Source organism: Strongylocentrotus purpuratus, unplaced genomic scaffold (assembly GCF_000002235.5).
Source record: "Strongylocentrotus purpuratus isolate Spur 01 unplaced genomic scaffold, Spur_5.0 spur5_scaffold_9, whole genome shotgun sequence".
NCBI lineage: Eukaryota > Metazoa > Echinodermata > Echinoidea > Camarodonta > Strongylocentrotidae > Strongylocentrotus > Strongylocentrotus purpuratus.
In genome coordinates this window covers 5,913,620-5,939,890 of record NW_022145615.1, presented here as the reverse complement: position 1 = coordinate 5,939,890, position 26,271 = coordinate 5,913,620, and the positions used below count along the sequence as shown (strand labels likewise).

Below are 26,271 nucleotides of genomic sequence, written 5' to 3'. Positions count from 1 at the left end.
TGACCTAACCGCGGAGTCCAATTTCAATCTATTAACTCTCCTCGACAAGGGTCCTCAATCTCCTTAGGGTAATATTGGTGATTCGTGAAGGACGCTGAGGACATCTTCAAAAACATCTTGTCTCTTTAATTATATTTGTTTTTACCGGATTGCGTTTGTTCATTTCCTTTCTCTCTAAGGGACTTCTTCCCGCTCCTTTTCGGGATAAAAAACGTGACGATTTCAAGATTGTCCATTTTTAGCTGCAGGCTGTCTCACCATTTTTTTTTTTCGGCGGCATATGCCGTTTCTTTATCTCCTGCTCTTTCTCTGTCTCTGTTCTCTGGACTCACCTATGGCGATGAAATAGGAGCCACGTGTTTTCAGATTGTAGTTCAGCTGTGCGCTGTTCGGACACGGGGCAAGAGTGCAGTGACACTGTTAAAAACATGGCTTGGCGATGATAGATGCTTTCCTGTCATATCCGTAGTCAATAAGCGGCCAAGAGATCCAAGCATTCACTCCGCGACCATCGACATCGAGATGGAATAAGAGACGACATCGGTAAATCAAGCCTTGAGAAGGTAAACACCCAGGAATAGGAGGGAGTAATTCTAAGATCAAGCAAAATAATTGAACATTAAAACAAAATCGGGAGCCCATGATACATATACAAACCTCAGCATTTAAAGGCTATCTGCAGTAGTTTGGCCAAGAGGGATTAGACCTCCCTGAATGGTCACTGACAGGTGGTTATCTCATCAAATTAGCTTTCAATTAACATGATAAAAAGGGGACCATGGGGATCAACGGGTACCGCTTAGGCATTGTTGGCTACATAGAGGGCGCAAGTAGCTACAAGTAGTGCAATCCCGCTTTTATATATGGGCAGATTTTTACGACAGAAATTGAACATTGCTTTTTTTACTTGAATTTGCATGGTTTTAGTAATTATCCATGAAAGAAATCAATGAATCAACAAATTAAGATATAAGATAATCCTGATGATAAAATAAGACTTATAGGATGTAAGTTCTGAGATGAATATTCTGTCCAACAACCGAAAGTGTACGACGTACGTTTTGAAATCGCAACACAAAACTGAATAGAGGAAGAAAAAAGAAGGTCACGATAGCATTTATTAAATCACGATCCCATTTGTTTTTTCGGAAATGAAACATATAATGAAATATTCAGGACGATTGTCTCTTTCAATACCAATTTAAATCTAATTAAGTAGAGGCAATAGTTAATAGAATCATAAATGGTTTATATTGCAATTAACGATCATCATCGAGGCGTCGCCTGTCTAAGCAAAGTGCCTCCACAATTTGTTTTCTTTTTTGGGGGGTGGGGGGGGGGTGGAGGCACTGATGCATAACCCACGGGTCTGAAAGGGGGTCGAGGTCACAAATCCAAGTGACTTGTATCGGCAATTTAATAATGTAGGACAAGCCACTAATGAGGAATAATTATGTCCCATACACATAGCGAATAACAATAATAACACTTGATTGATTGCCAAACAACAGTAAAAATGTGCGTACAGAATATGTACTTACAATAGTTGAAAAATATCACAGAATCAAAAATAAATGCAAAAGGATGGTAAATAGAAACAAAAATAGCTCTTATAGACAATTTACAAAATGCAAGACGGTCAATGTTTAAGTCATGCAATACAGCAATAAAATCTCAGTTACACAGTGTTATACATAGCGATATACATTTAGTTATTGACATAATAAATGATTAGTAGGTGAATCCTTGCAAAATTCTTTTGGGTGTTTAAATTTAATCTCAATTGTCTTCTCCCTCATATATCACCAACTAAAAATGAAAGAGAAAACTTTCCCTGGATAGCACTTAATTTTGGTAAATGTACATGACGATGTTCGTTTGCCTTGTTTGAATGATTGTGCTTAAACGTCGAAAGTTTACTTTTTACTGTTTGTAATATCAAAAACATCATTTCTTTATTCGTGTTTGTTGCCTTTTTTTAACACTTTTAGAAAACTTGCCAGCTGCCAGCTAAATCCGACTACGTGACGCCTTCGAAACAGCCATGACAACAACAAAAAAACTTCCCTTCTTTTTTGTCGATAGACTCAAGGAAATAATCTTAATTTTGTATGTCAGCGAACTCTGATACATGATACAGCTGGAATACAAATTTCTTCGATATTGCTTTTTTATGTCTCTGTGTGCAAAGAGCGTTTTGTTTTATCGGTTTACCGACCAATTAGTCTCGGTTTCTATGGAAGTCCGCTCCTTAGTCGGCTCTCGTGTGTGAAACAATGCGTGTCCGATTCCACGATTAACCCCCAAAATTATTATCACAATCATCATGAATCATGATCATCATAACAAAGTAAGTCTTTTGACTAGAAGTGGCGCAATTCAAACTAATTGGGTCAACCCCCCTCCCCGACAATTACATTTACAAAACCTGTTTCCTCTCTCTCTCTCTCTCTCTCTTTATACAGACGTTGATTGTTACTAATGGCAAAGATTATTAAAAATTGCCTAGGAGATGTAGGCTAATTATTCAACCTAATATTCCCCAAAACTATGCCTTAAGATTAATTCCCTGTAAATTCCAGAGGAATAATTAACCTGAAAAATTGTCGGGTTGATCAGCAGGAAAATATGGCCTGCTTTGTCCCTGTATGTATGAAAACAAGAATTAAAAATTATAGACATGTTATAAAAAATATAATTGTTTATACGGAGAGCAAGCTCTCTTAACAATTATAGGGTAACTATTAGAGGTATTATCGATTCATATATTCCTATTTTCACCCTGCTCCCTTTCCTTATTTTGTGTTCTCTGCATTTTTTTAAAATCCCAATTGCAATTTATATGGTAATTATAAGACAAAACATTATGCAAATCCGTGTTTTTCTGCTATTCGCCGACAGACAAATAAGGAAAAGCTACATGTTAAAAATTAATCTTTGCAGACAAGGAAGACTAAGCGATAATATACATGCATGAATTTCAACCATTTCCACCAGTGTCACACATCAGATGATTTGTAGTTGAGAAAAACAAGACTTAGTCAGTATTATAGACTTAGAAGCAGAGAAGATGATAGGCAAATTTTTTGAAATAATACTACTTATAATGGTGGCTTCTTATTATGGCTCACAATCATGTCCGTCACGTCGTGAAGCTTCTGGCGCTGCCCCGGTTATTACCCTGGCTTTAGAAAGGTGGCCATTACGGCGCTCTAGCAATACAAGGAATTAATTCCTGCCAGGTACCCAATTACATCACCTGGGTTGAGTTATTTGAATTATAAATTTTAATCTATTTTCTCATGCCCTCTCAATTTCCACCCCTCATTCTCTTCTGGTTATGTGATATGGTAGTTTGAGCAAAGATTTTTTGTTGTGTTTCTTCTTCTTTTTGTTCTTCTTCATTGCATTCTCGCAATTTTAAAGACGAAAAGTACTGTGAGTCCACGGTCGTGGTATGCCTTGACCTGAAAAATAAAGTCAGCATTACCGGACATGACAGATTAATAAGTGTAAATCCCCATTACATGAACCATACTAATAGACATGACAGGTCGATAAGTGTACAATTCCGTTCAACAAACTTTGTGGTACGTATTTAAAGCATTTTAACATCAATTTATGTGTAACTGGGCATTCCTCTCATTCATCTTAAAATATCATGATTTCACTAACCTGTCAAACGAACGAACGAACTATATCTTCAATCTTCAGAATCCTTTAAATGTTCAGGAAAAAATTAAACCGGGAGAAAGAATGGAACTTTAAGTGTATAGTTTACCCTAGGTTTTCTGACATGACCTCTATATTGAATCAGCACCGTGGACCTTGATTTAATCTAACCTTACCAACCCTTCTAGCGTTATTTGATTACCAACAATACTAATTCCTCGAAATTGATACCGTTTCCCCTCCCAGGACCACCCAATCCAAACCGACCCAGTTTATCTAAGCCTTTGGTATCGTTTTGATTATATTTTTAAGGAAATCCTATTGACAGGATTAGTATAGGGCCTATGCTTTTAGCCTTATACCCTTAACCAATGTCAATATTAACGGATATTAAATTGGCTGCACTGTTTATATATCTGAAGGGACAGGGGCTCTAATAACGCCCCTTCTTCTCCCGTTCCCAGCAGTTAAAGAAATAAGCCTGTATATTATGTTGGAAATGAAAGTTTCGTCACCGCAGGTGAAGAATATCGAGATAGTTTTTAATAAGCGTGTCGCTTATTGCGTATTATTCTGTAAGAAAATATACCTAATCTCTAATTCGGCTTATTCCAATTCTTTGGGCAACAGAATTATAGAATTAATTTTTAGTTTGATTTAATTTTTCCCCTGTACGTATGTTCATCTGCTACAATCTCCAAACCCCGCCCAATGTCTCTCTTTATCTCTCTCTCTCTCTCTCTCTCTCTCTCTCTCTCACACACACTCTCTGTTTGTGTCTCCCTGGCTCTATCTGAAGCTTAACTTATGACATGTTTTCCATCCCTACTATTTTTTCTTCTTTCTATCTATCTCTAGTCTGTCTCTCCCTCTGTCTGTATGTCCTTCTCTCAAAATCAAACAAAAACAAATATCAAATACACACAAACACACGCATACACGCACACACACGCACACACGCACATACACACTGACATGCTTGAGCGCCCACAAGACAGCACGATGTAAATTTTAATAAAATGGTTGCAGAAGAGGTTTGTATGTCAATTACATACGTGTGTAGATAGCCAATTAAGGTGACCTATTTCCTACTAATCATACTTATCCATGTAATTCTTGTTTTTGTTTTAAAAAAATGACAAGGTAATATCTCTGTTCCACTTGCATACTGTTAAGACTAACTTTAACTGTCTTGACCAGCAAATATATAAACCTGAATTAAGCATTAGGCTTTCAAAATAATAGTAATGATAATAAAATATAAAAAACGAATGAAATTTTCAAAAGAATAAATTAGTCATGAGAGCTATTTCGATTATTTCACTGCCGATATTTATAATCATTTGACTGAGAGGCGATCGCTTGCGAACGTAGCGAATTAGGGGGTTCGCCAGGCTTCGTCAAAGGTTGCAAAACGTCTGTAAAAGATTGCAAGAAAGTTCGCAAACAGTTTTTAACTGAGAGGCGATCGCTTGCGAACGTAGCGAATTAGGGGGTTCGCCAGGCTTCGTCAAAGGTTGCAAAACGATTGCAAGAAAGTTCGCAAACAGTTTTCATTGTTGCAAACAGTATTTTTTTGCAAATCTGTTTGTCCGCAAAAGGTAAGTTGCAAGCGTTTGCAAAACAGTCGTAAACCTTTGCAAACGGTTGTAAAACGGTGCCGCTGGAGGTTTTTTTTATTCGCCAATGCTAGCGACCACGTGACCATAATTATGGTTCCTACATAAAAATCGACCCATTGAGTACCAGGAGTTAGCAAAATGTTCAAAAGGTCCACAAATAGTGATAAAGGATTGGCAAATAGCTAACTATCTTTCGCAAACACTTTCGCACGTATGTATTATTGAATTGAATTATTATTGAATTATTGAATAATGTTATAGAATTTTACTTTTTTTTAACTAAATCAGATTTAATTGTACAAAATCCTGTTTGACTTTTTAACGATTCCCAAGATGTCGTTGACGAAGCTGTTCATGATGACCATGGCCCGACTGGAGATGCCGGTATACACATTATATCGAATATTACAATGGCAACCTTTTACCCATGTTTGTATGCGAAACGTATCTTATCATATTTTTATGCAATATTCTACATGTACCTTTTACTAAATTGGCCCAAATACAAAATGTTCTGCATTTTACCTACAATGTATAATTTGTATAATCTGTTTAAATCATTGGAGAATCTATTTGACTTTATAATTCCTGGATTTGGTTTCTGTTGTTGTCCCTGTTATTGAAGAAAACACCACAACTATACCTTACCCATCTGGCTATGCATTTTCCAACCAAAACATTTAATTCTTTTGAATATCAAAAATGTATATGTATTGCTATTCATGTATTGTATAAGTTTAATATATCATCTTATTGCAAATATGGTAATACAATTCGAATTTCTGTATATGTACCAAGCAATTTGCCAAGGCCGTTGGAAACCAAAAACAAAAGAATTCCAATTTTACTACCATGCATAATGTTTTACGTGTAATTTTACTTTGTCACTGATGTATACCTTGTAAAAGAAACTGCAATTCGGCTCTCGGGCCGCGAATGTTTTTTAATGAAATAAACCATTTTAAATTTAAAAAAAACATTCACTCAAGTGATGCTACTTGTCGCTAAATGTCGCTAAAAGTCGCTAAATGTCGCAGAGGCTGATCCTGATTTTCGCCAACATTCGTCAGAAAAGTTGGCGAATCCAAATTCGCAACGAAAGCATTCACCGCTCAGTGAGATGGTGTTTAAGACAGACAGTGGAAACGACTTATTTCAGATGATCAGGATTCTCATGCTATTACCATGTATGTACCAATGTAAATTTATATGATATCATGGTGTTTAAAAAAATAATAAATGTAAATTTCATAGATAATTGGTATTGGTATTGGTATTTATTTTCCATATCACAATATTAAAAACAATACAAAGAAAATGCATGTATATAGTAAAATCAATGGTATAGTAAGTGGCTGGATAAGCCATTCAGCTTTTTTGATATAACAAAACTGTTCTTCCCTGGGGTCCAGGATTTTCGAACTACTTTTACTACTACTATTACTACTACTACTACTACTGTACTACTACTACTACTACTTCTTCTTCTACTACTACTACTACTACTACTACTACTACTACTACTACTACTACTACTACAACTGATGCTGCTACTTCTACTACTACTACTACTACTACTACTACTACTACTACTACTACTACTACTACTACTACTACTACTACTACAACTGATGCTGCTACTTCTACTACTACTACTACTACTACTACTACTACTACTACTACTACTACTAATAATAATAATATAATAATAATAATAATAATAATAATAATAATAATAATAATGAAAATAATAACAATGCTGACTTATTCTATAGCGCACAATCATGTCCATCAAGCGGCGTGACACTCATTACGCTCCAACATTATTTCCTCCTATTACAACTGGCTGGTACATCGGGTACCCATGTATACACCTGGATGGAGAGTAGAAACTGACGTGGTTTAATGTCTTGCCAAAGGACGTTATTGCTGGGCTGGGCTTCGAGCCCTCAACCCTTTTATTAAATGTCAAGTGAATGAACCGCTATATACCACTACACATACATTGGAAATCACTTCGAACCCCTTCCCCCACCCCGACCCCCCTCTCTCTCTCTCTCTCTCTCTCCTCCCCCCCCCCCCTCTTTCTCTCTCTCTCTCTCTCTCTCTCTCTCTCTCTCTCTCTCTCTCTTTTCTCTCTCATTTTGTTCTCCCATCCCCACCCCTATAAATTTCGTTTGTTGGTTTGAGATATTTCAGGTTTATAGTGATAGTGATAAAAACATAATTTACATAATACAAAGAGACAAGTTTTGCAAGAAATATAGTAAACCGCGTACAGTTTAAATTAATCACGAAATAAAGAAAAGAAGATTAAAAGTAACATGTTTTTTAACTAAAAACGGCATGACATTAATACACACAAATGAAAAATAAGAAACAGCAAGTCGGTGAAATGCCGCAGCTGTCCCGTATGATTTCTCATCTCAGTTTATCTTGCCTACGGAGTAAAACCATGACAGATTGCTACGATTATCGTCTAATGTACATTATCCATATTGTCTGTCAAGTTTGATTCAATTAACCGTTCCTTCTTCGTCTTTGAAGAAAGAAACATAATAGGATTCGCATCAATTCCAACCCCAGCATGATTGCACTGTCAACCTATCGGCCCGGCTGGGGGCCGTCCCGCCGGTTAATAATGACCTTCACATTCATATTCCCTGGAGAGCTCGTGAAAATATGTCATTACTAAAACATTAACTGTAGGTTTTAATCCATCTTAAACGTCAAACTAATATGCATCGTGCCTATAAGACTGTAAACTTTCAAAATAAAACAAGTGTATTCGTTTTTAAATGCTTTGAAAACGAATTGGCAAGTAGCCTATATCGAGCTAAACTTGCATTAGTTATCAAAATAAAGCACACAAATTGCTACGAAACACCCTGGACGTTAATGATCGTCATCACATGCAATGACTATTTTCCTTACTTATTTTAATTTCAGTCCAATTTCGTATTTCTGTATTATAGCTTGGCATAGCTTGATAGCATATGGAGGGGAGTTATTGGTGTCAAGGGACAACGGCCTCCTTATCTAATAAAGTGGATGAAAAAAATGAGAGGCTGTCGTCGGGGAGGGGGTCGCCTTTCTTATTGAATCAAGATAAAAGGAATTTGCCAACTTAATTTTCTTTAGTCTATAAATAAAATGTGAAGTGACACATGTATTAAGATCAATGGCTATATGCAACTTTTACTTTCAGTCGCGTGCATCTAATAATCAAACATCCAAGCCTGTTTATTAATTGGATTTAATGATGAAACCAATCCTAAATCGAATTAATGTAGTCTTGATTGTATCAAAACTACATTTAATCCAATTACCGGCAGACTTTTGATTGTTTAATGTACCAACATGACAACGACGATTAAACTGTCCATTAATCAATTCATGCTTTTTTTCTTCACTTGTCACAATAATTCTTAGTCCATAAAGATGAGTTGTATGAAGGTCAAAATTAGTTATATAAACGATTTGATAATGGTACTCCCTTAAAACATAACTATGCAGGAATACGAGTATAAGGTTCAGGTTTCGCGTGGGTAAGAGCGATTGAGACATTGTACTTAGGAGGGGGGGGGGTCGGCATTGCATCGATGTCAACTTATTGGTGTATTCAGAGGTCCATTTCATTGAAATGTTATTAACTTTATCCTTTTCAGAAGAGTAGCCATTTTTTTCTTCATCGAAATTTAGCCAATTGTTTAGCGTCACAATTTTACCCCCCCCCCCCTCCCCACAACAAAAAAAAATACTGTAAAGAGAATAAAAATTGTTAGTAACAGTGGGTATAGTTGCATGAACATTGATTAAACATTTTGTTTAATTGCTTTGCTAGACTCCCGCTAATGTAGTGGAGGGATGAGGATGGGGGGGGGGGGGGGGGGGGTAAAGAGTAAACGTATTTCCTTACAATCAGCGTTTCTTAATACCTTCAAAAAATATCAAAAAACTCACCTCTTCTTTTAAAAACATTATTGTAAAGCTCATTTGAATATGTGTATGGGAAATGCGCTATATAAATACATTATAACTATTATCATCATTATGACATCAAAGTTTACGCAAATAGGGTAAGAGAAGAGAAGCTTCGATAGGAGCCTGAGAGAAGAGCGTTAAACATGATGTTGGACGAGGGCGACCGATGAAGATATGGACAATGAACCAAGACGGAAACAATGAAAATATAAAAAATCAGTAAAACCTATAAAGAGGAATCCTGGCGCCAAGGAGAAAGCAGTGACCGATGCATTCAGGAGCAGTGCGGAGAGAGATAGAGAAAGGGGGAGTGGATGGGGGAAATAAAAGACAGAGAGAGATACCAAAGAGTGAGGATCATCGCAGCCGGGAGGAAGGGCGGGGAGAGAAAAAACAGAGAAGAAAATAAAAGTAAAGAGAGGGAGAGAGAGAGAGAGAGAGAGAGAGAGAGAGAGAGAGAGAGAGAGGGGTAGAGAGAAGACGACAGAAGAGGTCTGAGGAGGAGATGACAAAGGAACATGATTTTCAAAGATGATCCAGATTATCTCTTCGGAGTGTCTTAAGTTTCAACGAACGTGAGGACTTCGTTTCTCCCTCCGAATCACGTTGCCATTAAAAATGCATGACAACAGAGATCTGGTATTGTGTACCCGAAGTCTCGAATTTCTCCTCTGCAACTACATAATCATCGAACTGGAATCGGGTTGGAATACAAGGAAGAATATTCTTGGGTAGGCCTGAAATGCCCATTCCATTTATTTTTGTTCACCAAGTTTTTATTCGCACGTATTATCATGAGTGTCATGTTTGAGACATTGCCCTGCATTATTTTCCTCTGGTTGGCCATCTCAAGTTTCAATATATTTTTATATCTCACCCAAATCAATATTTTAGTCCCATTAATCGTACGTGCTTTGAATTAGCTGAAATAGACGTATTATATAAAGAATACTTACAAAAGATGCGCCACAGACGAATGGATCTGATTGCACATGACTCAGTATTACCCCCAAAGGAATGAATTATGCATCACGTAAGCTACTTTGTTCGTGATTTATAGACATAACTCTATACATGTGAGAGAGAAAATGATGTACAACTGATTTTAGAGTCAATTTCAAAAGTTATATAAAGGAATGTAGTCATTTTGATTTCAACGAATTGAAAACAAGTAAACAAACACAATAAACAATGAAGGGATTGCTTGCAACAACACAATGGAAGACAAGTAGGTCCTACGATATTCAAATAGACTGACTTGTATTGGTAAAGATATACACATATTATTTGTGTATAAGCATTTGTATCATATTTATCGATTATCTTTGATAATCAAGGCTCTAGCCGAAATAATCATTAATTTCAGTATTCTTTTTTCAAAATCAGTATCCGTACTGTATATATTGTCGTTATCAATATAATTATGAGAGATCCATCATCCATCCATTCGTTATAAATGCCTTTATTGAAGAGGTTTCTTGGGTTTTTGTCTTTGTTTTGTTTCGTTTCGTTTTGTTTTGATTTGATTGTTTTGTTTTGTTTTGATTGTTTGATTTTTGTAACGTTTTTTGTTGCTTTGTTTTGTTTTGTTTTGTTTTTGTTCTGGGAGTAGGTCTTATTAGTAACAAATGGAGAAGCTAAATTTAATAAACACACAAATATTTTGTGAGTAAATATATAATAGGCCTAATAAGTTGAGGCCCTAGAAAACATCATGATTCATAATATGTCACTTCACTTCGTTTTCCCCTTTGCTCATTGTTATTGAGCAGTGTTTTTCTACGTGGTTTTTTTTTTGGCGAAGATTATCTACTACCTTTTCGCCTCCCTTTTCTCATTCAGTATGCCCAACAACTCATAAAACTAAATCGAAAAGCTCATATAATTTGGCCATAGACCTACCATAGTTTTTAACAATACTCAGCGTCTAGTTGTACGTGTACCGTACCCCGGAAGTTGATGATGAATCAAAGAGGTCAACCGAACCGTTTCGACATTCGAGAGTACGTGGCTTTATCTTCGTCAAGATTTACACTATGTGGATTTAATTTAGGTTTTCCTGTGCACTATTATTGATCTCACATCTTAAAAGCGTTTCAAAACTATCAAAAAATGGAGGTAAGAAGCATTTCCACTGATTCACACTGATATTTTCACCATGTAAATGTTCGATGATATTACTCTTCGGTCCCATGCTATCAATATCCATGTTAGTCATTTTAAAGTCAGTCATCAATGCAATGCAATGTCTTCTTGATTGATATCATGTTATTGTGAGGCCGTGAACGAGTATCGGAAAGAAAATGCTAAAACTATTATCTCTAAATTTGTATGTATAACTATAAGCTATTACATTTCATATGCTCGGTCTTTCGTGGGGCTATGACTCTGAGAAATGACAGAATTCAGGGTGCTTGTTCAGAAACCTATCCAAAATTTGACCTGTAGTCTGTAGACTTCTAACTCTGGCGTAGATCGAGACACCCTACTAAAACATACTCAAAATGAAGTAAATATTCATTAAATGTCCAAATAAAGATTATGAGTTAAAAGTCATTACCGGTATGTTTATAACCTGTTTCGTGTCAATTTTCTTGTTATTTTTGGAGTATTTCTTGGAAAAACATTGATATTAGTAGACCTATACACTTTTTCACAGGTTTCACAGAAAACCGCTGCACAGTACATACCAATGGTGGGTTGCGAGCAGGCGCGTGCCTGTGTGTGAAGTTATCTATCGTAATGTCTCAGATCCTCATTACGGTAGATAACATCACACAGGCGCGCGCCCGCTTGTAACCCACCATCGGTAAGCACTTGTATTGTGCAGCAGTTTGCTGTGTAACCTGTGAAAAAGTGTATACTAATATCAACGTTTTTCTGAAAAATACTCAAAAAATAACAAGAAAATTGACACAAAACGGGTAATAAACATAACAAATTTTAACTCATGATCTTTATTTGGACATTTAATGAATATTTACTTCATTTTGGGTATGTTTTAGTAGGGTATCTCCACGCCGGAGTTACGGGTCAAATTTTAGATAGGTTTCTGAACCAGTGCCAAACTTCAGTTGATCTAGTGAGTAGTGCCTAGTGTCAATCAACCATAGATCTAGTGAGTAGTGCCTAGTGGTCGATCAAATGCGAGTCTCAATGACAAAAATATAAACTTGATAACAAAAAATTAACATTAGGGGGAGGTGTAAGATGGTGAAATAACTGACCACACTTCCTTCAATTGTATATACTCTAGATCTATCAGTACACTCAGTTGAGCAGTGACAGTCACCCTGCTGTTGAACATGGTTGAAGAAGTGAATTTTTTAGGCAAATAAATTATGATGAGGAATTCTTTAATTATTAAAACTGACATTTATCAACCTTCCCCCTCTCTCTCTTTTTCACTCTCCCTCTCTCGCATTTCTCTTGTCAAACATAGTGATGGACACAGTACAGACCATTTTGAGCGGTTTACAAGATTTTGCGGAGTGCGACATGAACATTCCCTCCAACCTGTAGCTTTCTCACACAACAACTACAGAGCAGAACTATTCTCAAGATGATGGGTTCTGGTAGCAGTCTGGGGCGAGTCCATCATGAGAGGTTAGTCACCACTTTTTGTGTAGAGTTTGCATCTATTTCAAATTTTGTTAGCACTTGGCCCCTTCTTCGCCTCTCTGCACAGTTTTTCGCATACAGAGAACATTTTTGCACAAAGCAATAGACACCCAATGACGGAAGGATTGCTTTGTGCAACACACTGGCTTTGCAAAATTCCTACATGAACCTTGAAGCCTTTAGTAAATCGATCCCATGATAAATACGACGTGGCACAGAGATTATTTGTGTGGAATATAAAGAGTTGGTGATCAGGAGTACATCTACAATGTATGTACTACCTTAGATATTGAAATAGTAATTTTTAATTAATTATGATGACAGATGTTCAATATTTCTTGATGATTGTGCTAATAGTTTTATGTATTATAGTACAACATTTTTTATTCTAAAATGATCAATATCAACTTTTTTGCTGCATATTCCACTTTGTAAACTTCATGTCTTTTTCTAAAAACAGAAAGGGGCAAAGACAGTCAGAAATTTGCCTCCTCATTAAACAAATATTTCACATGCTTTTGTACACAGCCTTGAGTTGTTTCTGTATCATATTCATAGTATTATATGACTGACTGTATTGCATTATACTTTTCAGACTGGCCCCATATATTATTCTCCTTGTGGTTACCAAGTGTCTTCAGGCTCTGGGTATCTTTATCTCATATGATGTCCTTAAACTCGTCCACCTTGTCATATTTGTATTCATTATGAAATCAGGGTAAGTTGAGGTTTGCTTTTCACAACTGACATGTTTAAAGGAAATGTCATCTGTCCCACGCTGAATTATGTTATACAAACATTATTATGTGCAATTTTCATTCATTTGCATTAAATTTTCATTCACCTATGAAAGTTCACATTTATAATGCGCCTAATAGTTTGTTTCTAAGAACATATTATTACCCTGGTCATCGGATTCAGGCTTACCCGCGACACAATGTACGCACATTTTCTACTCCCTGGGGAGCATTCCAGTCAGTCGCCATTTTAAAAGTGCCACTTGCTTATCCAACCACATTAACTTTCGCATCCTACCGGGTACCCATTTAACACCTGGGTGGAGAGTGGCAAATGTAAATGTAGATCAATGTCTTGCCAAAGGAAATTAGTGCCGTGGTGGAACTTGAACCGCGGACCTTGTGATTCACAGTCCGGTGACATATCCACTCGACCACGACACCTCTACCTATGATAATTATCTTGAGTCATTTATTATATGATTGTGAGTTCATTTAAAATGCAAAGATTTGTGGATGCAGTCTTTTGATAATTGTAATGATCCATGATACACCTTTATCTGTACTTTTGCAGATCTGCAGCTGTTCTCTTTGTGTTGCAGAGACCTCTATCTACCGGTAGAAGACTTACCAAGCGTCAGTGGATTAGAGTTTTAAGACATGCGGTAGTTCAGACCCTTATATCTGTCCTTTGGATATTTGGGTTAACACTCTGTGGCCCACTCAGGTACAGTTGTGTGTTCCTTCTCATTTCCATTTTCTGAGTCCCATTTACATGTATGTTTGTGCTGTTGCTAGTTCGTACTATGAAGGTAATATGCTCTGTATTATGTTTATTATGTCCGGCTGTTAGACAAAGCAGAAATCATGATAATACATGTTCATGTGTGTGTAGGTAGCAAAGTCTAATCCCAGAGTATTTTTATTCTGTTAAAATGAAAATGAAAATGCATAAATATGACTTAAAAATATAACTGACTTATATTAATATACTTGTATATCTGCTTGTAGATGTTAGTAAGGTCTAAAGGCAGATATGCTAATCCAATTGGGAAATGGTGTATCTTTCTGATGAAAGATGTTAGAATAGCATTATGAAGGAAGACATATATTCTTCATACTTTGTCCTGTTTCCTCCCATATTCTCAAATACCAATTTCTTCATTTGAAAATTACTTTATTTACACTCAAAATGCAAACGATACATGTGCCCCTTCAAGTTTGTATCATTGATTCCTAAATATTTTATCATTCTTATCTATTTCACCATGCAGATCAATCTTATTATTTGAGCACAATGACGTAGTCATCAGTGGTTTTGTTGCTGCATTGTTTACGAGTCGAGGAGGTGGTCCAAGCAGGGTAAGGGACGTACTCCAGATGATAGATTGACAGAAAGGGGAATTTTTTTCTTTCTAAATAACATAGTGATTGGTTGATTGATTGATTGATTGAACAATATGTTTTGGGAGGATAATGTAAAAGTCAAAACAATTATTCCTGTGTTGAGAAATATCTGAAATTCTGTACGAATGAACGACATGTGAATTCTGAGCATCATATTCAAGTTACCATGGATTCTTTAATACACCTGTGGAATATAATCAACTTTCTGGAAAGAAAAAGGAACAAAGATAAAGCAAAATTATGTTTCAATCTGTATTACCTTTTCAATAACCCTCTGTATTTAAGCTTGAAATAAAGCAGGCTGCAGTCTTTGGCAAATACATGTATATGTTGTGGAAATATCCTATTCTATCTAATTGGTTAAATTATGCAAAAATAGTAAATGAGAACTGTGCAATTTAGCATGCAAACAATACTGTTTGTGCTATTGAAAGTTATGAAAAACATAATATTCATATCTAACCTGTGATCTTTTTTCTTTCTCTTTGTCAAACAGACGAGAGGTGGGTTTATGTTTCTTCTTGCCATTTTGTCTCTCTTACTTTTTGATGTGGATCTTCAACAAAAGCAGCTTGAACATCGTATCCTTTGAGACTATTGATATTCAGATCTTTTATAAATGATATTACTAGTTATATTTTATAATGCACTAATGTTTTTATCTTGGCACTTTACATGTGATTACTATTAAAGTTGTTGGACTACCGGTACCACTTTCACTTTTAATCTATTCAGCTTTTGTGCAATTTTTTTTTTTTTTTTTAAAATTTTTTTTAAACTCCAAGATGATTGATTTAATATCCCCATGTCCCCCCATCCACCGTAATCCTCATCAAAATTTAAAACCAATAATGACAACCAAATGCACCATATACTCCTCACTTGTCTTGTTCCCACCTCTGTGTGATGCAGTTTTATTACAGGTATTTTCTTTAACCATAGCATCTGCCAGCTGAGGGCCCACATAAAAGTGCAGTGACCCACATCTTTTACCAGGCCATTTCTTGGTTAGGGGTCTCGGACCATAAGGTGAGGTTATGAATAGGAGAGATTGTAAATAAGAAGAGATTCAAGGAGGGGATATATGGAGGGTAGATTAAGTTACCAAGATTGTAAGGTGGGGAGAATATAAGGACTAAGATGCAGTCAGGGGGGGGGGGGGGGGGAGGGGGTTATAGGGAGGTGTGAATATTTATAAGCAGGCAAGAAAGTACAGGGGAAATATGGTGTAACCTCGACATTAAGAACACTATGTCTTGTATTAAACTTGTGATGACAGATTGATCTTGCTGGTCTCTTTTTGTTTATAGTTTATTGTCTTTTTCCCTTATAATAGCAGGTTTCAATACCGGTATAAACAATTAATATTTCCATTAAATAGGGCTTAATTGTTTGAAATTCTGTCTCGGGTCACAAATGAACAGTGTAAAGCCATTACCAAGCGGGATACCAAATGTATAGTAGAAACCCAAGCATTTTCTGGGATCTCCCGTGAGGAGCAGTGTGTCTGTTTGACCACCATTAGATTTCAATGCAAACTAATGACGATTGTAAATACCTCCACTTTGGTACAGGGTGGTGTCATCTTGCTGGTCGGCCTGCTGTTTGTGAAAGTGGCCTTCAGGAATGTGTCCAGGAAGCTGTCGGTGGACGTGGGTGGTTCCAAGCGTCTTCATGCTCTATCAACGTTCATCTCGGCACTCATGCTTCTACCTTGGACTCTAATACATTTATTTGTTCATCAGGTAATCATTGTCTCTGTATTTAAACTACCCGTATCATCGTCCTACTTCCTTTTAAAAGTAGTATTTAGTTGTTATAGAGTGGTGAAGTGTTGTAATTTTGTAATGGCTCAAAGCATTCCAATTTTATTTACCCTGTATCTGTTTCATAATTTTGTATCGTCTCTGCTTTCTTCATCATCCTATTCCCTCTTCTGTTATCCCTTGCTTTACTTGCTTGCTGGCTTCCTCCTCCTCCCCTCCCCCCCCCCCCCCCTCCTCCCCCCCCCCCTCTCTTCTCTCTCTCTCTCTCTCTCTCTCTCTCTCTCTCTCTCTCTTTCTCTCTCTCTTCTCTTTCTCTTTCTCTTTCTCTTTCTCTCTTTCTCTTTCTCTTTCTCTTTCTCTTTCTCTTTCTCTTCCTCTTCCTCTTCCTCTTTCTCTTTCTCTTTCTCTTTCTCTTTCTCTCTCTCTCTTTCTTTGTCTCTTTCTCTTTCTCTGCCCCTCTATCTCGGCCACCGCCTCTTATTTTCGTTGAATTATCTAATGGATTTTTTAACTTGCCGTGAAGTGATGCTCAAAGAAACACAATTATCAGCAAAATGGCATCAGAGAGATAAGCAGGGTCCACCTGTTGCATGATGATGCTCAAGGCTCTCAATATATTCACTATAAGTGATTATAATGATCAAAAGTACTTGTAAGAGAGTATAGTGACTCTTCAATTCATCGCCCTAAGCAACTGCATTTGCAGTCTTCTCCAGGGACGCAATTGTGGTTATGAAGTACACATGGGGGAATACATTTGGTAATAGAGGAGTCTTGATTTCTCTTTGCTGCCTCAGGCGAAACAAATTAGCATTATTATGTGCTTCCCCAAGGGGACTGAAATTACTTTTCTGTTATTTGGATGGTACAGATATCAGTTAACATTCTAATAAAGGACTTTTCTGTGAAATAGGAATTGGTTCTGTGACATATCCAAAGTTATTTACCTCTGATATTTTCATAATTTCAATGTCTCTGGTTTAGACATGGCTGTGGAAGGGGTCTGAAGGATGTACATCAAATCTATCATTAGGCAGATTTATTTTGGATGTGTCAGAGAACCAATTGCATAATGATGTAACCATGCTGTGAACTTGTTAAACCAGCTGTTTTGTATCAATATTAAATTGCAGAATGGGCCGGAATCATGGAGATCGTTGATCCTCCCCTTTGCAGCTCTCATCTTAGTCCTCTGCATCTTAGACTACTATGTAGAATCAGTCTCCATTAACCATCTGGAGGTTTTCAGGACAGCTAGATTCAGTGGATACTCCCTATTTCTGAGTGGACTGGTCCTAAGCTACATCTGGGGCTCTTCCTACAACGCGGGAGATTCCATTCTTGGAAGGGTGGGCGAGTTCAGGATGGAGGACCACGCCCTGACGGGAGGGGTCATCTTTAGTGCAATATTGTTTATATGGGGTAAGTCAGGCACAGGATGTTTCTCTCCACATGATGTCAGCAACTTACAAAACACATGTCTTGAGAATTTTATTCTACCATATATATGTGTGTAATTTGTGTATATACACCTCTGACTTCTATCAGTTAAGAATTACATCTTCATTTCCCACTCCATATATTTACTCAAATAAGTCAAGAATATGTACCATATGTTTTTATCAGTGTTTGCCCTAATATAAGTGATTGTGTCATACATGAAGTATCTGACTGAAAGTATGATCTTCAAAACAAAACAAAAATTGTTATTTTTTTATTTAAAGCTTTGAATAAACTCCAAAATCTGTCTAAATAGTGTGCAAACAAGCACATGAAAATAAAGATAAATACTTTAGAATACAGCTGTTGTCTTAAATTGAGATTTAATCCTGTATTTTGTGCCATGCATTTTGACATCTATACTTTAAAATCTCACTATAATGAAAATGTGAATCGTCACCTGTACGTCTACATGTACATACATGTATATGTTAAAGCAAACTAAGATAACAACGACTAAAGCTATAGTTCATGGCTCATGCAGAGTCTAACCTTCTGATGACCTGGGCCACATGTCACAATACTTGTCATCAGTGACAAATGCTGTCTTTGTTATAAGCTAATGAAATCTTTGCTTTTGATTAGTTATCAGCAGACTTGTCACTCATTTTTGTCATTGCTCATTGAAAAAAGGCTTTGTGAATGAATGCATGAATGGCCCTGCTACCCTCGACCTTGTGCTGACTTTAAACTCAATTCACTTTTCATTTTCCACCAGCTACCAGGGTTCTTGGGTGCCCCCTCCCCAAGCCTGGGTCCAAGGGAAGTCTGGTAGGGTACACCGCCGGGGGTCTGCCCCTCTACAACTTCACAGGCGACACCCTGCAAAGGACATCCCAGTCCCTCTTCACCCTCTCCAAGGGCTTCTTGAGGCAGATCCTGGAATCGTATGACTCCAGGCAAATCTTCTACTACCTCTGCATTAACTTGGTGAGTAACTTAGAGGAAAGCTTAGACGTGACCTCATGGGCCTGTTCCTCGAAACCGTCATAAGTCTAACTTCTTGACCATTTAAACATGTGTAATAGAATTAACATGTGTTTCAATGAACGGGCCCCTGATATCCATAGTTCTCATAATAGCTTGTCTTGAGATTCTCCTTTAGTACCACTGTAAAATTTTCTCAAGAACCATTTTAGCATTGGTGCCAGTATATATAAAACACTCTTTCATAAGATGTATAATAATTTCCTGTTCATAGATGATTTGTAAAATAATTGGCAATTTTCTAGGTGTAAACTTTTTTTGGACTCACACTGTACACAGTTCTTTACATTTTTTGAGCTGTTCTACAGTATGTGGACCAACAGGTATGGTGCTCACAGAGAGCTCCAAAGAGTAAAAACACTAGTATAACATTCTCTCTAAAAGCCTATCTGTACTAGTTTGGCAAGGAGGGTTAGACCACCCAGGGTGGTCACTGACAGGTAGTTATTTCATCAATTCAGCTCTCAATTAACATGAGAAATGGAGGATCAAATGGGACCAACGGGCACCACTTATAGGCATGGTTTTCTATTTAGAGGGAGCAAGTAGCTACAAGTAGTGCAGTCCTGCTTTAAGTTCAGAAAACTGGTAAATTCCTCTGACTTAGATGTCAATAACTTTGCATCATAACATTTCTGGTGGTGATATTTGTCTAGCTTTTTAACAGCCTAGGCCTGATATCTGATGATTTTTTCCAATAAAAACGCTTTCAAAAGAGCTCTACTTAAGTACTTTATTGTACTAACTGTTCTATATTTTGGTTGTAAATAACTTTGTATCTTTGTATTCTAGGTGTTCACATTTGTTGAACTGTCCTATGGTATGTGGACTAACAGCCTTGGTCTGATCTCTGATGGATTCCACATGTTGTTTGATTGCACTGCTCTAGTCCTGGGTCTCTGTGCTGCAGTCATGTCACACTGGAAAGCTACCAGGACATACTCGTATGGGTGAGTGTAGAAAGGAATTTAAACACTTATACTTGTAGCTGCTAAACTTAAGGCTTGTTCACATAGGGTGCTGTAACTGTAGTTTACAGGAAACCATTGGAGGTGCCGTGGGGGGGGGGGGGAGAGGAGCATATTCCGTTCACATTTTTGTATCTTAAAACACACAGGCATGTGAGTGCGCGTAGAAAGTTTGCTAAGAAAGCTAATAGTAACAATGAACTTTGTCATCTCCACCTACCATCCCTTTAGTACACACACTTAACAATAAAAAATGCTGCTGTAAACAGTCTCTCTATGCCACATCAGGATCGGGAGACACCTACATTTGGGGAAAATTGTGTTTTTTTTGCAAAATATTGGAAAAACATGTTCAGAACAGTTTTAAAGTCCATAATAAGATGAATATTAGTGTAGTTGTTAGTAAATCGTTCAAAAATATGTCCCAGTCAGCTTCATTTAAATATTGAGTCAGGTAGTCAGCTTATTGGCCCATTTCTCCATCTCCATCAAATCACAGTTGGGGTTTAAGCTCTTTGTGTCCTTAAAATTGTTAAAGTAGTGTTTATGTACCTGTATATGTCGGAATGATCTGCAATACTGATATCATTACTTCCATTTTTTGTATATTTTTTTATTACATTCTTTATTTGGTTATCTCCTTTTGAAAGGTATGGCAGGGTGGAGGTGTTATCTGGTTTTATCAACGGACTCTTCTTGGTTGTGATTGGCTGCTTTGTATTCACAGCTGCCATTGGTCGTCTCTTGGATCCGCCAAATATCAACACAGATAAACTCATGGTAGGAGAGTCCTGTTAAGTTTCTCCCATTTTGTATTTTCTAATCCATTCAAAATTCTGTAGTGTCAGGGAATAATTTTCCTGGTATCGCATCGCAATTTGCTATGCATTTTTGCATGACTGCTATACAAAATATCTTTTGTGTAGCAGTTTTCTTCCATAGAAATGTACAGAATTTCATTTGAAATATTTATCCATCGGCTGAAATTGCCTAATCAAAAAATTTGAGGAAAATTATTCCCTGAGTGTTATACCTTAGTCATACTAACAAAACGCACACCAGACTGAACCAAAAATTAAATGATTGTCCTGAATGGTCAAGGATTTTTGGCTCAAAGTTGATGTTCAGTCAGTTTGGGGGTGTGACAGACGCACTGAGGAATAATCACACCAAAACATATTTCTGTACAGCTAGTACATGTACGGACATGTATAAAATCAACCCCAGAATACTTTATATGGCATTTTATAGACTAACCATTAAGAAGAGTGAAGAAAATGAAAGATGATATGAACCTCACATGTAGAATTAAGGTCTGATTTTTGTTTTCGTTTCTGAGTGCACTTGTATTGAAAAGGATTTACTAAGTTGTAAATAATCAGAAATTTGAAAACACTGATCATAACCTTTGAATTGTTTGTAGGTTTACAGTGTTCAAATTTGTATTGTGTCTGTGTCATGTCTTTGATGTTTTAAGCACAGTACAGTATGTTTCTCAGTATTTCATTTTTGTCTTTATTTCAATATCCAGACTGTTTCAGTAATAGGCCTCATCGTCAATCTCATCGGCATCATGGCATTCAGCCACGCCCACACTCACAGCCATGGGGGAGGAGGATCCAGTCATGGCCACTCCCATGGAAGTACAAGCTCCTCCTCCTCCTCAGCAAGTCACGCCCACTCCCATGGTGGTGGCCAATCAGGCCATGGGCACGCGCACCAACACGGAGCATCAGATCACCAAGGAGGACAAGAGAAGAAAGCAGCATGTCAGGCCAAGAACACAAACATGCAAGGTTTGTAATCAAGCAGTGACCTTTGACATTCTTTTTACTTGCCCTATGAATGCATATATGCACCTTGTATACTGTGCAATTTAAAGCTAGTCATTGAAATGTGTCTAAGTCCTAATTTTAAATAGATTTGTAAGAGCAATCGATACAGGTGAATGGAATAAGAGGTATAGTTCCTCACCGATTCCATTTTATTTACTGGATCAAACTGCCTTATTGGGTACAATATACCATCAGTCACCATGAAAATGGAAGTTTGGAATAATTTAATAGTTTCAAAGAAATCTGATCTTTGTTTGTTTGTTTATGTTCTTTGGCTGTTGTTTTTTTCTACATGTTTATTTTAAGTTTTCAGATTAAGTAAAAGCAGTCCAAGACAACGCAGTGGATCTGTTAGATTTATTCATTATCTGTGATTTCTGTTTGTTTGTTGATCCTTTCCAGGTGTATATCTCCATGTGCTGGCGGACACAATGGGTAGCGTGGGCGTCATCATCTCAGCGTTCCTGGTGGAGCACTTTGGTCTCCTCGTCGCAGACCCCATCTGCTCTATCTTCATCTCGGTCATGATTCTCATTAGCGTGGCCCCGTTGCTAGGGGATACGGCAGCCATCTTGCTTCAGAGGATACCACCCGAACTGGAGCCTGGCTTGAATGAAGCATTGTTCAAAGTAAGAAGAAATTTACTTCTGTTTCTATGTACAGACCCCTGCTTCAAATTATTTGATGGATTGATGTTACTTATTATCTTTCCTACTTTTGGTATTTGTTTCGATGACTCTTCTTTTTCTTCTTTTTCCTTTTCTCATGAGATCTCATAAGATTCATGTTATTAAATATGATTCATGAAAAACGATCGATACAGTCAAACATGCTCTAGTGACCACCTCTCTACAAAGACCACATTTTTTGTTTCTCTTAAAAATGGTTAATCATTGAAACATGTACTAAAAGAACCTGTCTACAAAGACCACTTTTTGTGTTTCGTATGGGCGGTTTTGACAGGTTTGACTGTATAAACAACTTGCAGATATCCGAAGCTAGTTGGTATACATTACTTTTGACTTTTCTTCTTCAGGTCCAGTCCATAAAGGGCGTGCTTTCGTTCCGCAAACCCCATTTCTGGAGGCATTCGGGGGACATGGCTACAGGGACCCTCCACATACAGCTTGAACAAGAAGCCAATGAACAGAAGATCATCCAGCAGGTGGGTCTGATATTATTACTGTTATATGTAGTCACAGGTTATGTGTTTCTAGCTGTACATACCTGAAACCATTACATGTACTTGCTTGCTGTAAAAATGAGGCGATCATTTGTCTCTCTATCTCTATTTAATTCTTTGACAACAGTTTCTTGTTTTATTATACAGATATGTCAACAACAAAAAAGGGAAGAAAAAAAAAAAGCAGAGAACTTTCAATGGAATTAATGTCTGCAGTGGTCTTAGATGCTAAGTTCACAGTCAGTTCGAATCCCTGTATGACACTTGTTGTAACAGCACAATGTGATCTGTCTGCTACATTAACATTGCCCTTTCCTTTATTAACTCTGTAAGGGAACACGTTGAGTAGTATTACATCTCAGGTCAGTTCAAGTCGACTAAATTTAATCATGGATATCTGTTGTTGCATCTCTCCATTAGATAACCGCCCTATTCAAGGAACAAGGTCTGAAAAAAAACTTCACTGTACAGGTAGAGAAGGAGGCATTCTTCCAGCACATGTCCGGACTGAGCGCCAACTTTGACCAAGTTCTCAAGATGACCAACCAGATGAAGCAGATTGGCGGCTTGGACTCCCAGCTCTATGATATCAAGGCTGTCTAAACTGTGATGGGGCGCTCAAGATCCAGCACATGTTCGGACTGAGCGCCAACTTGCTATAAGGTCTGTAACGTGAAGGCTGTCTGTACTGTGCCCAGGTGCTCGAGTCTTTTCAATCAGATAGAGCAAATTGGCCACTTGGACTCCCACAGCTCTATGGTATCAAGGCTGTCCAAACTGTGGCAGGGTGTATACGTTCACCTTCAGGACGTAGGAGATTGGCCACATAGTCGCAGCTCTTAGACCAGGTTCTCAAGATGATCAACCAACCAGATGGAGCAGACTGGCTACTTCTTGGAATCCCAGCGTTATGATATCAATGCTGTTTAAACTGTCAAAGGGTGTTCAAGAGTGCCAATCTGATGCAACGAGAAGGCCAATGGACTCCCAGTTGTATGCCACCAAGGATATGCAGAGCTAACCGAGAAGACTAACCAGTTTGCAGCCAGATATGATATTGAGGAATCTTAACCCTGATGCAAGAGATCGCTCAGTTGGACTCCTATATTTGTCATATCAAGGTCTTTCAAGCTCTCAGTATTATCAGATGTATTAGATCAGCTATTTGGACTCCTAGCTACCACACGTATGATATCAAAGCTACTTAAAGTTAAACTTGTGCTTTTAGGGTCCATCTGCATGTACATCTCCAGGTTCTTTGAAGCCGAAGGTTTATGAATATCTACCGGTAGGTCAAATGTCTCCCAGCTGCTTATTATGAAGGCTGTTTAAAATATTGGCCTTTTGGTGTTTGCCTTCATGTATTTTCTGTCCCATTGGAAACTGTATGTTTGTGATTTGAATACACAAGCCTATGTTTCCTGTGATTGAGTAGCTACATTAAGGCACACTGTCTTTAATACTTGTGGCTACTTGCTCCCTCTATATAGAAAACTTCCCCAATCGGTGCCTGTTGGTCCCCCATGATCCTCTTTTTCTTATGTTAAATGAGAGCTGAGTTAATGAGAAAGCCACCTGTCACAGTGACCTCGCTGGCTCGCTCGGTGGTCTAATCCATTCTAGTTGAAGTAGTAAAGCCTGCCTTTAAGACATGTTCTTCAAATTCCATTTTTTGTAATTTTTCTCAAACACAAGTCTGAAAGCAAAAAAGTCTAAGAGGGAATAATACCAAACCTGTCAGGTCCTTGGATTGTTATGACAGTAAAATAACTTTTCCGTGGTTATGGTTGATTTTTGAGGACCGAGATTGTTCTTTTCTTAAGTAATCCATGAATATTTCATAAGGACATACAAGTAATGTCACATTATGCAAATTAGAAACCAAAGTGCCCTTTGACGCACTCAAAATGTTGCAAGCCTACACCCCTCCCTTCTCAAATACTGAAACATGTGTATCAAATAAGGGATGATATTAGTTCTTTTCAGCCACAATGACTTGCCATACACACGTTCAATTTAGTTTTGCTGAGGTAGAAGAGGTATTGAATCTGTTAGTCTATAAAGTAGATAACAATAACAAATGTTTATCCTATGTTGTCTTTAATAACATACATATAGCACATTGTCTAAATTTGTATATTCTGAAATGGGGTGCTCATGCACACCATTTCAGTCATATTTGCACAACTTGTACAATTACCTTTGCTTTTATTGTATTTCATGTAATAGGTAATATGAAACAGTTAATCATCTGTGTTTTTATACGTAGAATGATACACATTGATACATTTTTGCAGGGTTGGTGTAATATGCATGCATGCCATTCAATCCGATTTCTTTCAAAGCATTTAGCAAAATCTTTGCAGGATGTTTTACAGAATCAACATTTTACAAGTCGCTTGAAAACATGCTCTTTTCAAATAATGTTAGCAAGATCTCTCTCATCATTCTCATGGCACGATGAACAGTTTTTGTTGTGCGAGGTGTTTAAATTATTGATTACCTTTAAAGGAGTTTGGATCGTTATTACAAGCATTAATGCAAGGGCTATTATGCAATTAATTGGTTGCCTAAACTCAAGCAAGAAGTTTACAAATTGACTTAGATTTCTTGTTGGCACCTTCTTGTGATTTTGCACACATGGTAACAATGGCATCTCAGATCTCATCGCAATGCAGGTGCATGCCTAAAAAAAACAAAGACTGTATTGGTATAGAATGTTGTGAGATGGATGTGCTTGAAAGTCTGTTTTTACTCTGATCATGTAGGCATAATTGCCTTTAAATTACACAAGGAAATTTGCTTAAATTTCTTCTATTTGTTGGGGTCCAGGGTGTTTTCACAAAGATCCTAAGTTGAACTTATCTCTAAGTTGGACTTAACAATTATGGAAAGCCGTTAGCATCTATGAAAATATTTTGTACAAGTTATTTTAAAAGGCGTAACATGTTGATTCAAATCATTCATATTTTCTTTTATCAAGGGATTT

The 26,271-nt window shown here is 37.3% G+C and overlaps 1 protein-coding gene across 1 annotated transcript; it reads left to right on the top strand.

The window, feature by feature from the left end:
* Positions 1-11,228: 11,228 nt before the first annotated feature.
* Positions 11,229-25,970, top strand: LOC578888 (zinc transporter 5). The gene is made up of 16 exons (XM_779030.5): positions 11,229-11,396; positions 12,721-12,884; positions 13,495-13,617; positions 14,211-14,363; positions 14,911-14,998; positions 15,540-15,624; positions 15,996-16,072; positions 16,618-16,788; positions 17,943-18,231; positions 19,028-19,239; positions 20,089-20,246; positions 20,915-21,044; positions 21,796-22,060; positions 22,502-22,728; positions 23,136-23,264; positions 23,703-25,970. The coding sequence occupies exons 2-16, from the start codon at positions 12,841-12,843 to the stop codon at positions 23,883-23,885; spliced, it is 2,334 nt and encodes a 777-aa protein (XP_784123.3). The 5' UTR covers positions 11,229-11,396; positions 12,721-12,840; the 3' UTR covers positions 23,886-25,970.
* The last annotated feature ends 301 nt before the right edge of the window (positions 25,971-26,271 follow it).